Source organism: Diadema antillarum, unplaced genomic scaffold (assembly GCF_040938485.1).
Source record: "Diadema antillarum isolate AM-2024a unplaced genomic scaffold, OU_Dant_1.0 seq00000531_RagTag, whole genome shotgun sequence".
NCBI classification, from domain to species: domain Eukaryota; kingdom Metazoa; phylum Echinodermata; class Echinoidea; order Diadematoida; family Diadematidae; genus Diadema; species Diadema antillarum.
Window position 1 is genome coordinate 1,280,018 of NW_027271482.1, and position 16,964 is coordinate 1,296,981.

Sequence of the window (16,964 nt, forward strand, 5' to 3'; positions counted from 1 at the left end):
CTAAACACACACAAACACACACACACACACACACACACATACACAAGTATATATATTTCATTGCACAGCTAGCACGGCTTGTTAAAGATTAAGCGCTTGAATAGACCCTGTACTTCAGAGCCTCTTTTCTCAATTCACTCTGTTCCAGAGTGTTTTTTTTTTCTTCAATATTTAAATAGGTTAGGGGAGTCCATTTGAATTGAGCTATACATCATTTTAAAGTCTGGGTTTTCAGAATCGGCCCTTAACTAAAAATCCATGTTGGTTTTGTGATGCAGGGTCACATTTATTTCATAACATCGTTTCAAGAAAGAATTCACAAGGATGCGAAACGATTCTGATTGATATCTAAATATCACCAGGATATCGTAGTTTCACGTATAATTCAAAGTCCAATACTATTCTATCAAATACACTTGAAATTTCATATGAGAGTTCGGCGGAGTAATTGCCGGCGGAGTAAGTGTTGGTTTTGCATATATTGTCGGCGGGGCAATGTAATGCCGTGTCGTCATTTCAGATACACGTAACACAACAGATAACTTTTTACCGTGACCATTATTTTACTCCGACGAGTAGATCAGGACTAGACAACAAATGCCACTGAAGCTATTACAGGTATACAATTCACCTACCATTCATTCAGTTCCAGCATGCCGCACCCGGATTAATTTTGGCACCAGTAATACAGCCATCGATGTTTACTCACCTATCATCCAGTAAGTTATAACAGAGTAGATGACTGTAGGCACTACACGAAGAGGGATAATATCGCAGAAAACCTTGGCAAGAAAATAGGCAGACACCCTGTAGAACCCGCTTGCTGATTCGTGTCTGCATGTACAGGGGAGAGAATGCATCAAAATGTATACTCTTCATCCTGCTACATCTTAAACAAGATGCCAAGTTTGTTCCGACATCATCAATTTCGCTGTCGATGGAATTACCCGACAATGACAAGGAGTCATCCTGGATCACTGGAATCAATTAGCATTTTATGGGTGATTTACGATACAAAGAACTTCTAAAAAATTCAGTGAACGTCATTCTCCTTTTCTGAACAAGACACACTGAGAGGGTTTGCTCAAAGTCCCAATGCGGTGCAAACTATACATGTTGACTCGTGTGAATTCATGGTACCCTCAAGATCAGCTGTGTGGCAAAATAAATATATAAATACGTTACTTACATTTTATAATGATTTTCTACTATTTATCCTTCAGATTACTTGCATACATCCACACACAAAAAAACAACAACTTCCAAACCGAGATTCTGCTTTTTGACCTCTGTCAATCATTGCTAAAGTACTAGATTATGATTAACAAAATGTTATCGAACCGGGCACAACTTGCGTGTTTCCCTGCAATGTCTTATGTTCATCATATTAGTTGCAAGGAAACACACAAGTTAAATGATTATCTAATAATTGGGCTCGGGAATGTATTAAATTGGCAACCTGGTAGCGACTCTAGTCTCCCTGGTCGCAGAGTTCGCGGAGACGTCTTTGCGACATCTCATGTAATGAAGCCATGGATCCGGGAGTCGCGAGAGAATCAAACATGTTCGATTTTTTTTTTCCGGGGGCTGTATCGAAGTAATCTGAAGAAAAAAGTAATTGAGGAATATATAGAATGTATTTATGCTACGTTAACACCCCATTTGCCAGAAACGTGGGTAGGTGGAATGTTTTCTTTCTTTTTCCCTTCCTTATTCTGGTCTTGTTCGTTCCAGTCTTCGCTCCAATAAACATGAAGCTGTCAGAATCCGTTCTTACGGCATCTGGTCAGGCGAGACTACGCAATATATTCTATCTCGTCCAATACGGACCGCCTTTGTTACGGCTTACGTGCTCTCACGATTTATTGCGTTTACCCGGTTTATTACGGCCTACACTGTACCCACCGCAATGCCAGAGCGTTAAGGTGCGATCACACATCGCCGCACAGTGAGCCAGAGAGATACCAAAGTGCGCCAAAAGTCACTTTGGGCACTTGGGATTTTTTAATTTTTGACATGCGCTCTTGAGAGGTAATGCTTTGAAGAATATATCATTAAAATATTTGAATCAGGTATGTACATTAAAGGGGTATATTTCCTACCTGAAGTAGCAAAATACAATATTTTAAGAGTTTCAAAGCAAATTGTAACCTCTTTAATAAATAAATAATTTCAACATGTAGTTTTTGAGATATCAACCTGTAATTTCTCCCACATATTTCTCAGAGTTCATTTTACGTTATGAATGCCATAAAAATGCAAAGAAACTTAATGTGCATGAACATTTTACGCTAAATATCCTGGAAAAGAGGCTAATTATTTGTCTTTTTAATATACCCTGATGAAAAGTTTAGATTGCCACGGATTTCCAACTAAATTCTATTACCACCACATTCCCTGATGTCTCAGCTTTAAGCTGATACCAGATTTGGCTGCCACCTTTTGCCACTTTTTGTGTTAGAGCCGATTTTCCGCGACACATTACGCCTATTTTGGACCTTGTAGCCGCTTAGGAATGCTGTTATATCATACGGGGCCGCATGAGGGCGGCATTTTTTTATTCATTAATTTTTTTCTCGCACGTTAAAGACACAGAAACATGCATAACACTGAATAAGAGGCAAACAGAGTTATAAAATACATGTATAGGGCTAGTCCGGCACCTAAAAGACCCCTCCTCCGAAGATAAAAGAGTACATAATTGCACATAGCCAAGGCCATGTAGCCATATTCTCCATAATTGTCAATGCCACTACTGTAAACATAGCTATTCCCACTGCGATACATATTGTATGGACACCTAAATACATGTACTTCGATGCTACTCTTGACATATGCAGATAGACCGTTAAACACCAAAACACAGAGATTTTATTCTCATCGGGTACTCGTTGGAAGCAAAGACTGCTGCTTTCCGGCCGCTCAGCAAAGTGTATAGTATCGCAGTTTGTGAATCCGATTGCAGGTCAATGTCAGACATTGCTCGCGTGATCCTCATCGGATCATGCCTGACATGTCTGACATTGACCTGATAGGCGACCAATACAAGTCGGATTCATCAGACTGTGATCCCATACACTTTGTGGGTTGTCGGAAGCAAAAAAAAACTTTGCTTCCGACGACTGATGAGAAAAAAAAAATCACTGTGGAACGTGGATGAATTTATAATTTCATATGATTGTGATTTCGATAAATTTTTCATTAAAAAAAAATCTTATTATTTTAGCTTTTCCAAGTAAACTTTCATACACGGCAGACTCATTCTTAGCTGCTAAGTCACAACCTTTCATTTTCCTGATTACTGACTTCACAATTTGTTATCCTTCCATTTAAATTAGACAAAATGGTTTTTGCGCTTGTATGAATTGATATGGCATAGGCCTAAGATTATATATGAAGTAGAGAGATAAGAACTATATCGGAGATTGATTTTATATCGCGCATTTATGTCCTGCTATAGAATAAAGTGAAAAAATTCACCCAAACGTACAGCGTACATCATAAACTTATATTCTAACTAGTTTACACGGACAACAGTATCATTTTGCAGTACGTGTGTAATATGGAACTTTCAGCATAAATTCGATTCTTTTAACGAAACCCGAATGTTTATACACTTACTATGACATGTAAGCATCGTGTATTCAATGGTAGTAGATAAGCAGTGTCAGTGAAGGTGAAAAGATAAATTAATCTTTAAAGAAAAAAATAACAGCCTAAGATTTGCATTGCTTTATTCGTCATTTACAGACAGATTTTTGGTAGCCAATGAAAAAACAGCATCACAGTGACGTCATATGAGTTTGAAATTATGTTCAATCAATTCTACGCCCCTAATTACCCTAAAACACCAAATTTGGGTAAAAAGAAACCACGGAATATAATTTTGGCGCACTTTGAGCTCATTCTGGCCCACTGTGCGCCGGTTTAGATGGCGGTTCATGGCGGTTCTCAAACCGCCGTGAACCGTGTCCCAATGATGGCGGAAAGCACTTTAACTACGTTCTCAACACGTTTTGAACACGAACCAAACGCGGATTGACGCGGTAGTAACACGGATCGCCCCGGAAGGTGGAGGAGTCCATACCAAGCCCATGTAGTTGGATGCAATCAGAGCCCTTTCACTTGTCCTTAATGGGTTTCAACAAGGAGCGTTTTGCTTTCTTAGGTAAACACAATTTTAAAGAAATTATGAAATGTTGTAGCCCCCTGTGTTTTACAGATTGATATAAGTGATGCAACAATCAATTATCTTCAAGTTTCAACGTGCTTTTTCTCTCTCAGAATATCTGTTTTAACTGTCATTACAAAGACATACTGTACATATCAAAGCAGAATCCAACATAGTATCCAAAGTTTCCTGTTCATTTGCAGGTTTATTTATCAAGCGATGTACAAGTACTTGCTTGTTTCAACATCTCTCTTTTTTTAAATTAAATTTTCACATAATTACTTCGCGTATTGAATTTAAGATCTTGTTGCTTGTTTATCCATGTTTTCACAAAATTACTTCTTCTTACCTTTCAGAGCTCCTTGTGAAATATGAGCCTATGAGAGTTCCTAAATCGTAAGGGGAATCTGTATGTGATACCCTCGATCCATTACAAAAAAAAAGCTACTATGGCAAACGTGGTTTATGCCGCCCCAGAACTGTGGAACAGCACCTCAAGTGGTAAAACATGCAAGTTCCATCAATAAGTCTAAAATTTTTTTTAAAACCTATCTGTTAAAATAGTTACATAGTGATTGTAGATGATGATTTATGCAGCATGTTGATGTTTCTGAAATTACCTTTTCCTGTTTATCTTTTTGTTCCCCCTCTAAAGCGCATAGAGACCTTGCCAAAGGTATTATGCGCTATATAAGAACGGCAATGATGATAATATAATTATAATATCTTTAACAACAGTCAATAAAAAGACATTATGTACATTATGCATTATCAAAGAAGCATATACAGTATGTGTGCATAGCTTCCTCTTTACTTACAGGTTCACGTATAATAATGGTGTTTTTTTTTCAAGTTTCAACATTGCTTTTCCCTCTACTCTCTTAAGTTTCAACATATCTGTATATCAACATGCAGTCTTGCAAAAAGGCATACATACATGTAATCACGAAAGCAGAACCCAACATATTTACATAAGTTTTCTGTGTATAACTTATCAGGTTCACGTTGCTGGCCATCTTAAAAGCTGTTAAGCTTTAATAAAATTATGAACTTACCTTTTAATGTAAATGATGTAGTATTCAACATACCTAACAACTTTTTGAACATTAAACTTTATTTGTTACTGTATATGTGTTAAAGAAATAAGGAAACTATAGCATTCAATATAATTATTTACCCGATCTTGCATTATGGGTTCATCTTTGCTTTTTCTCTCCATTTTTTATTGCTCCGCCACGAAGTGTCGCCGGAGCCATTATTCTCTTTTAAGTTCATTGTTTCTTTTCGCTTGAAAATTATGGCGGTGTTAACTCGGTATTATCACGGATCTTGCGGTGCAATCACGGAGGATGCCGTTCTGTACACGATGAACGGCGATGTGAACACGGTCCATTTCAAACCGCCAAGACCGCCACGAGAAATTAAACATGTTTAATTTTTCTGGCGGTTTCCCGCGGTTCCCCGCGGTTCTCGGGGTTCATGGCGGATGAGTGACGGATGACCAGGGTTTGTGTACGGTGTAAACACGGTCTTTGGCGGAGCACGGCGATTTGCTGAACCGCCATGAACCGCCATCTAAACCGGCGATGTGTGATTGCACCTTTAGACATTCGTTTGCCACATACAGTAAGTGATGCTGCGGATATCAAGAATCAACACAAATCAGTATATAGAGAATTGTTTCTTTGAGAACCGTAAATAAAACTTGTAGGCCTACAGAAAAAAGATTAATAATGCCCAAACTGTCATACTGTATAGAAATACGTTTTTCTTACACGAAAATGACTCTCTCGTCGATAAAAAGTTGGACTGCGCTCAAATTCTGGAAAACAACTTGCATGATGAGAAAGAAGAAAGCTCCGATTCTGAAATAGGGATCGGTTCACAAAAGAAATAAAAATTCATTTTTACAAACGCAGCATAAGATAAGATAAATAACATGACATAACGTAACATAGCATAACACAACATAACATAACATACGTCCCATACCATAACATACCATAACATAACATAACATAACATAACATACAATAATCACCAGATATAAAGTGAAGACGGAGTGAATGCATTTTCAAAGACTTAGAAACGGGTCCAATACTATTAAATGCATTCATTGTCAAGAGATGTTAATGGTAAACTGCAAACCGTTGCGAAACCACTTTTCATTGTTTTCCGCCATATCTGGAACTTTAACAGTGTGAAAGTCTTAAAGTGGAATTCCAGTACAGTTAAAAGTGTTACTGATAACAAAGCGTAAAACATGTAATTCCCTGTTGAATAACTTCAGAATGATTATCGGTTAGATATGTAAGGAATTGAGACTGGGGAGTAATTACATTTGAACGAAAAACTGAAAAATGTCACAGTTTTATGTACCAACTATATGGCAAGCTATTACCTGAAAATTAGTGTAACTTTCAAAATTTAATTTCTTAATACTTTTCATCCAATTTTATCAAGTTGTCATAGTTAAGAAAGCCCATTTTGCTCCTCTTCAGACTAACAGCTAACTGCAATGGTATTCCCCTTGAAGTATAGTGTAAAACAATGCTGTTGTACATAAACATATTACAACATTCGATTTCAATGCAAAAGGTGATAAGCGAAAGAAAATCTATTAGTGACTTGTTCATGTTAACTTGTTAAAACATACGATTGGACTCAAATTGAAAATGCAGTACAAATTCAATAGAGCGATCTTAGAGCGCAGTATATTAAAGCGTTGTTGTTGTTTTTTTGTTCCAAGGCGAACATAATATCAGACTCCCAGCCCCATTATTATTTTCATACTTAATCTCGACGTTCGAAGAACTCAAGATTAAGCATTCAGCTCTCATGAGAATGACCTCTGAAAAGTAAAACCGAAGATAAGATAAAAACATCATACTACTAGCAAGAGTCACAGAGCGTCTGACCCTTGAAAGTATTTTCCCAAGACAACTACACCAATAACATGAATTCTAGCCACCTATTAGACTGACTCACCTGTTTTGATAACCAGATGCGAGTGAATTATCTAAATCGAAGTAGATTCCACCGATGATGAGTGCAAACATGATTGTTGAGGAATTCTGCGAAGTAGAAAGAAATTCAAATAATTTACGGGGTGGCTGAAAAATGCTACTTACAAGTGGACACAGTGAAAAGGACAGTCGGTTCTCAGACTATAAAAATGGTAACTAACGAACTTCGTAATGCTACAGTCACACACGGCCAGATTTCGAACCGGGTCCATAAGGAAATAAAACCGTCCCCTCGACTCAGCATGACTTGCATGTTTGTGTGATATCAATGTGACTAACAAAAGACATGGCGAGGGAACATGCAAGTTATGCTGAGTCGAGGGGAAGGTGCATTCCAATGTCTTTTGTTAAACATTTCAGTACTTTAGCAATGATTGACAGATGAGGTCATCTGAGGAATATTGGTTTGGAAGGATTTTTTTTGTGGGCGTTCCCAAGTAATCTGAAGAAAAATAGAAGGAAAAAAATCGTTAAAACTATATGGAATGTTTCGAGATATTCGTTTCACCGCAAAAGTGATGTTGAGGTTATCAAAGATCAACACAAATCAACATGCATTTGGATTTCAGGGGCCCTTTAAATGTAATTTCCATCGGCAATGTGTTTGCATGCAACACGAGTGATGGTGGACATGAGGTAACTGACCGAGTGTCGGCTAAATCTGTTGGTGTCTCCTTTTCAGGGTGATTTAAAATCACAATGAAGCAAACATTAATGAACAATCAACAGTCGTAAAATATACTGTAGGTTTTCCCAACAATTTCATACTTGTGTCATTCCAATTCATGAATGTGCATTTGAATTCACATACGCACGCAAAAATATTCGCCGGGCATTCATATTCAGAGTGCGAGCGATCAACTTCATTTATGGGAGCTCTATTTCGTTTCCGTCAAATCAAATTTAAGGTACGTGCGTTCGACTTCCGAAAGCAAGCACTGCAATCCCTACTCATGTATTCAAATTCACGCGACAGAGCGTCAATTCCTACTTCGTGCAATCAATCTAATGAAGGAAATGGAATAGATTTTTTGACGAAGTGGTAATGGGGTCAGGATGGCGAAGAAAGGGGCGAAAGTAACTTATATCAGCACACCGGTATACACTTCTCACAAACGCTTATAACGTACATGTGTAGGATTACACTGCAAAACGTCGGGTGTTAATTACGAAACACTGAGCTGGTGTTGAATTTCCGGTGCTCATTTTTGGTATTAAATTAACACCTCCGGTGTCACTTCAAAATATGAAACTTTCTTCTGATTTTTTGACGGGTAATTGTTTATTGTTCTTCTTGTTGATTTTGAATTTCGACAAGAATACGATGAACAGGTTGGTGTTAAATTAACACCTCCGGTGTCACTTCAAAATATAAAACTTTCTTCTGATTTTTTGACAGGTAATTGTTTATTGTTCTTCTTGTTGATTTTGAACTTCGACAAGAATACCATGAACAGAACTTTCGGATAAAGTACTTGATTTCTGAAAAAAAAAGTTGTAAACACATTGGCACCACAGGAATACTAGTTATTGTGGTCTCCTATTGACACTGGGCGGATGTTATACTATTGACATTAACACTAGCAATATTAAATCAACACCATGTAGTGACATTGTTGAATTAACAGCTACAGTGAAATGCCAGGTGAACCCTTTACAACATTATCACAACATAATTTCTACACCTGTCGATGTAGTCCGTCCTCTATTGACCCTTCATCAGTGTTAGATTTAACACCATGGGTATTAAATCTAACCCAATATTTTTGCAGTGTATGTTTAAAGGTAATGTATTGTGTATATTTTGAAGAAGGGGAAAATGGGGCAGGGATAGGGGCAGAAATGGGCGAAAGTTTTTTTTTAAAATAAAACAAGCAAAGAGATGTACACAACCCAGTCATATACGCATTCAATTATGTTTAATGCTTTTGTGTTGTTCTGTGTTCATGTATTTATGGCTTTTCATTTCAAGACATTTTAAACTGTAAGGTCCAATCAGCAGTGCCCCAAACAAAACGACAATTTGAACATACTCCTTGATGACACCGCACACACTAAAAAAGGACAACGCCCCAACAGTAACCAAACAATGCATCAATTTAAAGACAAATTTACATACAGTGATCTCACATAGTCTCGCAAAAGTTAACAAATAAGTTAACAACAAACAAGGCGTATTGGCCTACAATGTTCAATTTAAAGACAAACTGACATACAGTGATCTCACATAGTCTCGCAAAAGTTAACAAATAAGTTAAAAACATACAAGGCGTATTGGCCTACAATGTTCGCGGTTTCAGTTGCCATGTAGTCCAAATTGCTTTTCTCGAAGGTGTCAATCAACCCCCCCCCCCTACTATGATCGTTTGTATACAGTGCCTGATGTGCCTCTATATGGCTGCCGGTTACACTCGTTATGCTCGTTAAGTGCAAATTTTAGAATAAAAAGGTGATGACCCTATAAGGCAAATTGAAAAAAAAATCTTCATCATAGAACCAAATCTATTCAAAGCTATGTAAAAAAATACACACATACACGGTCCCCAAGAAAACTTAATGCAAGACTTCCTTTAAATTGAATGCACTTATTTGGGACATGGTTGCCTTTTCACGAATTTGAATGACCGACGAGATTCCATTGTTCAGCGTGAAATAAATTTGAATGTTCATGGCTGAAATGCATGCATCTATCTCAGATTTGAATGACGCAAACGAAAAATTTACTGCTCATAAAGTGAATTTGAATGACCGATTTTTAATTTGATTGCTGCTTCAGTGCTGCGAGCGTGCAATGCGTAAAATTGAATGCTCAGGATAGGAAATTGAATGACAAAATCATGAAATTGAGTGGGAAAATCTATATAAACTGTACAGTTGCATGAATTGCGAAGTTGCATAGATGTACGATTGTGCATACTGTGCATTCCGATTGTTTAAGAATGTCCATCCATTGGATAGATGTAAACGTAGTTGCACTTATTAATGAATCGAACGGCCCGCCATACATTCTCACCTGGATAAACGTTAGAAATGGATTCCGGAGAATGTTCAAAACGGCTCGTGCAGATACATGGTAGAGCTGAAGGGATGGAAAGTATAAAGAAACATAATTCATCCAAGGGAAGATAGGTGATTCTATACATATTGAGTAGGTTGTCTACGTGTTGGCGTGATAACAAGATAAAGTAGAAATGTCGCTATGGCAACTGGTATGCCTCCGCCATAATGCATGGTTCTCCTAATAGTACAAAGTCTTGGCAATTTGTGATTACAGTTTCACATAATTGGTAAAATATTAAAATGACAGGTTTGTTACAAATATGTTGAATGTTCACTTTCCTTGAACGAAGTATAATTGCATGAATGGCTATATTGTTTAAGAGTGCCCGTATTTGGAGATTTGAGGATTTTTACTTGACTTTTGACCCTTTGATAAGTTTATGCATTAAGTAATTTTCAAAGTATGGAGAAAAAGTGTAATTTCAGTATTGAATAGTAAAATTTTAGCGTTTTAACCTGGTCATTGTCCCTTGAACTTTGACCCTATGACCCTAAAATTCCCAAGAGAAGCGCTGTCAGGTAGAACATGCATAAATATTTACTAAGTTTCATGATGATACCTTGAGTCACTTTCGAGATAGGGTGGAAGAAGTGAAATTTAACACTTTCACTTGACCTTTGACCTTTTGGCCTTTGACCCTTTGGCAAGAAACTTCAAGACAATCTATATTGGGTAAGACATGTTAATATTCTGTTTCAAGAAAAATCCTGCAGGCACTTCATTAATATGAGAGAAAGAGTAAAATTTTGAGGAGTTGACCTTGACCTTTGACCCCTAACCTTTGACCCATGAACCCTAAATCCCTACATAATCACTGTCAGTCAGTACATGCATATGTTCTAAGTTCCATGAAAATACCTTGAACCATTTGCGAGATATGAAGAAAAAAGTCAAATTGTAATAATTTGACTTGACCCTTGACCTTTGACCCCATGACCCAAAACTGTCTCTGAGGAATTCTTATCTAGTAGTACACATATACGCTAAGTTTCAAGAAAATACCTTCAGGCATTGCATACATATGGGGAAAATAATGAAATTTTGAGTATTTGACCTTGATCTTTTGACCTTTGCTCTCGAGCATGCGCACCCAAAAGTTGATAGGCACAACTTCGCCCACTCATACATATACATGCCAAGTTTCATTAGGACATCTCTAACGGTTTTTAGTTACACTGTCCACGAAATTGATTACGGACGGAAGGACGGAAGGACGGATATACGGACGGATAACGCGAAAACATAATGCCTCCGGCGACACTTCCTGGCGGAGGCATAAAAAAAAAAAACTGGAACAAAGTTCATGCTGTATTCACCAACATTTTATTTCTGCACACAAATTTTCGAGCGATTTCCTCTTTCTCAAGTGTTGATACTGATGTTTATATTGTTGAATATCAACACTTGAGAAAGAGCGAATCGCTCGATTTTGTTTGCAGAAATAAACTGTTGGTGAATACAGCATGAACTTTGTTCCAGTTTTTTAAAAAATCTTATATATCTATGCATGTATATATATATATATATATATATACATACATATATATATATAATATAATATAATATAATATAAACATATACATATATAAAAGTTTAGTTTTCCGTGACAGTTACTCTCATTATGAGGAAATGATTGTCAGGCACAGTTGATGGGCAGATATATGTTACTAGAAATTATGATAATGAAAATTGCCTGAACACAAACTTAATACAACAGTAAATAAATGCCACGTGTATGGCGGCACACAAGACACCCATCAACGCATAACTTTTTTTTTTCAGATTTGACTATATGAGACAGAAAAATGGGAGCGGCATTACCAGAAACAAAAGGTGTCTACAAGTCGCCAAGATGAGTTTTGAAAACAGTCAATCAAGAATTGGGGATGGTAGAAAAAAAAAAGAAATACAACATGTGACCGTCTTTGACTTGATAAAAGGCAGAAAACAGGAAACAGTATAATCAAAGCTAGGTAAAGTCAAGATTTGACGATGATATACCTTTGCATCAAACTAGAACGAAATCGGTCGAGAAATGTGGCAAGTAGAATGCAAAATTGGGGACCATCAAAGATCAACTCCTTTGTGTACAAAGACGGAACAAGCGAGGGCGATATCACCAGAAAATTTACAAGCGGCTACATTTTGGAATAACGCACTTTTATGTCGTATTTGAATTAGATCGGTCAAGAAACGCAGCCCATTGGACACACACAAGGCACCAACCAAAATATGAGCTTGAACCTCATAGAAGGCGGACCATTCAATCTGGGCTCTCTGACCTTTATAACTATGTTCAGATTGATAAAATTATAAAGAAAAGTAAGCGTAATGAAGATCATGAATTAATTATCAAGACATCTATGCATTTGCTTAACTGGTGCGGGCGCGGATCCAGGATTTGGCAAAAAAAGGGGACCCGAATTCGACCGAATCCACAAACACCCGGCTTCTTACCCGAATATTTTATTTTCCATGCCAGCTACTAAAAGCGCAAAAGGGGGAGCCGGGGGAGGGGGGTTGATGGTAAAATAAAAAAGTGGCTGTGAAAATAGCTTGCACCTCTATTCACAGAACCACCTAGTGTGCATTTTAAAGTACTTGCTGATGATTCAAGTTTTACTAATCCACTCATAGATACAGGGATATTCTCATTGTATTTATCAATGCATACTTACAATTAAAAGTAATTGCTTTATTCCTAAACCACTCATGAAGTCACGTCACTGCCAATCATGCCTTTGAATTAACCTCGCTATTTTCCAGCTAAATTTAGCATTTCATTGAGCCCAACATGTCGTCTCATTCACAATGCCAACGGACAATGACAATCAAACCGTCCGCCCGCCCACTCTCTCTTCAATTCACGGTAAAGAGCTGTTGTCCACATTCCACACATTGTGTACGCTACTGGTTCTGTGGCAAGCCGAATTATCGTTGAGTTCGGGATCTCTGAGAGTGCATAATGATCACATTTAGAAAATTGCAAGGGTTCACAAAAATAATCCTAATATCATAACGCATTAAGCCAAATTAAAGAATTTCGTGTCATTCTATTGGAAAATGAATGGCCTTTCCAATGGTATGCAAAGTAAGGACATATTTGCAACGATATCGCTGCAATTAAAGATCTTAGGTGTTCCGTTCTTTTAGGGCCACCAAGTATAGGCCGGGCTATTCAGGTACTTCATTTTCACTCGTTTTAGAGTGACCTCAGGGATCACTCCAAAATCTGCGAGTGATCCCTGATGTCACTCCAAAATGAGTGAAAATCAACATTTTCACTCAAAATTCACTCCAATTTCACTCTAAATTCACTCTTTTTTTGTATTTACTCTTTTAAGAGTGAATATTTTCACTCGATTCTTTTTAGAGAGTAGATGATGATGTGGGGGGGGGGGGGACTCCCAGGCCCCCTCTAGATTTCAGCTTTCGACTGCGTGATCTCGACAAAAATCGGCACACAGGTTACCTGCGATGCAATTCACTCAACTGTACAGTTGATTAAAAAAAAAAGAGTTATGCTGATTCATGCACAATGTATACGTGAAATCAGACTTCTTACTATAAATCAATAAAGCAAGCTCCAAAAAGTATATTTTGGTGTAGCAGTTCTTAGCAAATGTAAGTTAAAAGATTGTGGCAACAGAAATAGTTTCTTATGTTATTGTTTATCAATTTCTTATGTATTCTATTGGTTTTTACTTTTTGTTTTCATTGTTGTTTTTTCATGAAATCTGTCGGCCACACTGCCCGCAGAGCATCAAAATATGTTATTTATTGATTTGAAGCAATAACAGCAACAAAAAAAGTGTGTTTTCATGAAATTTGACCGAAGTCACAATTGAAATTGAAATTGTACATGCATTCACGTTTTTGAGCAATTTTTGATCCGACGTGCATGTACGTATTCATGCGTCACTTTGTCGCAAATTACGTATCAAAAGATGCTGGAGACTCAACTAAAAAAAAGCCGTGAAAGCGTAGCTTTTTGCGATGCCGACATATCGCACGGAATGTCAAGGGGGGGGGGGAGGGGAGACTCCCCACCCCCGCGCGCCTAGGAAGTGTTAAGACAGAATAAGCAGTAAAATGTATGCTCGACTTTTTGATGATAACCTTCATATCGAATTGAACAAAATCAGTCCAGAAAAGTGGTCAGTACGTATACCATGCGCACAATGTGACGCGCCGGCGCGGCAGAACACTGGTGAATCCAAAGTTTATCCTCAAGTAAGTGTACCGGGGGATACATTAGGGAACTTTCGCTACACGACGGGAAGAGAGGCAATCAGCTGTGACAGTCCCCGCACTCCGACTTCCGTTCCCATTTCTAGCCAAGTCCGTTTTTCTGTGTGGACGCAGACGTAGCGATTTTATGGCCGGCCATCGCGTTCAAAAGTCGCACAATCGATACGTATCCCCAAACGGTACGTATCCAAAATGCAAGAGATACGTATCCCAATTTGACCAATCAGATGCCTCACAGAACAGATACGTTTCCCTTTATCATCTGATACGTATCGAGAATAATGAGATACGTATCTCTCTATGCTTTTAATACGTATCTCATATTCTCCATACGTATCTCATATTCTCGATACGTATCACACTATTTGGGATACGTATACTCTCTTCTTGATGATATGTATCTTATATTCACGATACGTATTGAATTATACGAGATACGCATACACTTTCCTTTGTGACACGTATCTCTCTGTCCTCGATACGTATCTCACTGTTTGGCAGTGTAACTGTCCAATCAAAACCCGCGTTTCACAATACTGATTCTCGCAGTCAGTTACCCCCGATAATCGCGCTGTTTGCTCCTAAAATGACCGTCGTTGGGCTCCATGGTATACCACGCCCGCTATGTGTACTGCGTGCGCTTCTTTACTCTTTGTCATTACTGATATTGATAGAAATACACTCTGTATTGATATTTTTCCATAGAGAACAGGGTTTGTACAATATCAAAATGCTGAAGGGCTTCGCCTCGTATCAGTACAATGCAGTATGCAAAACACACGCCCTCTACGGTCATAAAAGGTAAGAATAGAGTTGCTGGAATTCTTTAGGGTATGATAATTATGATTAATAATAGCGTTTTTCCTACTCCACATTTCACAGATGGTTATGTGTGTGTGTATGTGTGTGTGCGTGCGCGCATGTGGATGTTCTATTACAGACGGAGGAAGTGGGAAAATCAAAATATTTTACATTCCTGCGAGCTTATGTGGTTTTCCCTTGATCTTAAGTTTTACATGAACTTAAGCAATCTAAATCATGTCTATCTATAGCGCAACCTGTTGGGGGAGCAAGGTTGTTACAAATGAATAAATGAATAGATGGATAGATAGATAGATAGATAGATGAATAGATAAATAAATACGTATTTATACATGGAAATATCAATGGCTACGCTGGATATATCTCAGGTATGCATAATCATGTAAGGCTTACGTGATACTACACACTGTAGTACTTCTATCCTTATTTAGGCAGTTTTTGTTGTTTTTTTATGTGATTGAGAAAGCGAGTATTCAAACAGTTTCATGCAACAAGAGAGAAAATGAATTTGAATGTGCTTTGTCAAAGATTTTGTCGGTTGCATTCTTCCGAGCTCTTTATCGCTTTTGGCAAGTATACGAGACTGTCCACATGCTTCGACACATCACTGAACAAAACATGAATGATTGGGGTTCCAATAAGTCTATGAACAACATGATGGTCTAACTGACTTTGCAATTCTCAGATTATAAGTACAATTATAATTTCTTAAAACTTCTCTTCTTTGCATTGACAGAGGCTACCTCCTAAACAATACAATTAATGGCACAATGTCTAAAAACATATGACATCTTCAAATAATTTCTTTCCCCTTCTCTTGTTAAGGAGGCTGAAAACCTCAGTCATGTCAATGAAGCTGAAATCCGGAAGGACGATGAATCATAGGGTTACGACCGAACTTCACGGAAGGCGTCAGATCACTAATGCAACCCAAAGAAAAAGTCGGGAACCATTATTCCTCCAAGCACCAGCTGATTACAGTATACAAGCGTCAATATAAAAAAAAATGTGCACCACTTTTGTTAATTTTTACATCTGAAAGTGCAAAATCTCCCTTGTGTGGTATTAGTACACGTAGGGGAATATCACCCTTCCCACTGTCTTCCCCCACTCAGTTCACCTCCGACAGACTTAATATACTTCGCGAATTAAAAATGCAAAAACACAAATCTGTAGACCTATCTAATCTGTATCGATATCTAACTGTTAGCGGCGAATGTTTGCGAATGTAGAAAATTGTAGGTTTTATCAGAAGTTTTGAACATGTTCAAAATTTCTTTGCGATAAGAAAAACTGTTTTTGCAAACAATGAAAACTGCTCTGAATGCAATTGTTACCGAACCCTGACAAAACCTTATATGATTTGCTAGAATATGCAACGTTCGCAAGCATCAGCCGATTAGTTTTACAACCCCATAACGTATGTTTTGATTATGAGAACATTTGAATTATACCTGCCAAAACGGAGTTCGATGAGGTCGTATGGTAGTACATAATACAAAAGGTTAATCATAGTACCGATGGATTATACGCGTTCCCCTCCCCCCTCAATATTTTTTTTCGTTTTAAATATCCCGGCAGTGACACTAGAGAAGAAAAAAAAAATAGAATGAATTCTATGAGCGCTGTAAGG

At 37.8% G+C, this 16,964-nt stretch overlaps 1 protein-coding gene across 1 annotated transcript in view; it reads right to left on the bottom strand.

Moving 5' to 3' along the window:
* The window catches only part of LOC139734519 (broad substrate specificity ATP-binding cassette transporter ABCG2-like), a 156,521-nt gene that overhangs the window by 17,569 nt on the left and 121,988 nt on the right, over positions 1 to 16,964 (bottom strand). The window contains exons 9-12 of the mRNA XM_071645294.1: positions 10,211 to 10,276; positions 7,160 to 7,245; positions 5,947 to 6,036; positions 710 to 834 (exon numbers count right to left, since the gene is read on the bottom strand). Of these exons, the coding sequence (XP_071501395.1) occupies positions 710 to 834; positions 5,947 to 6,036; positions 7,160 to 7,245; positions 10,211 to 10,276 (367 nt within the window). The remainder of the gene's footprint in view (positions 1 to 709; positions 835 to 5,946; positions 6,037 to 7,159; positions 7,246 to 10,210; positions 10,277 to 16,964) is intronic.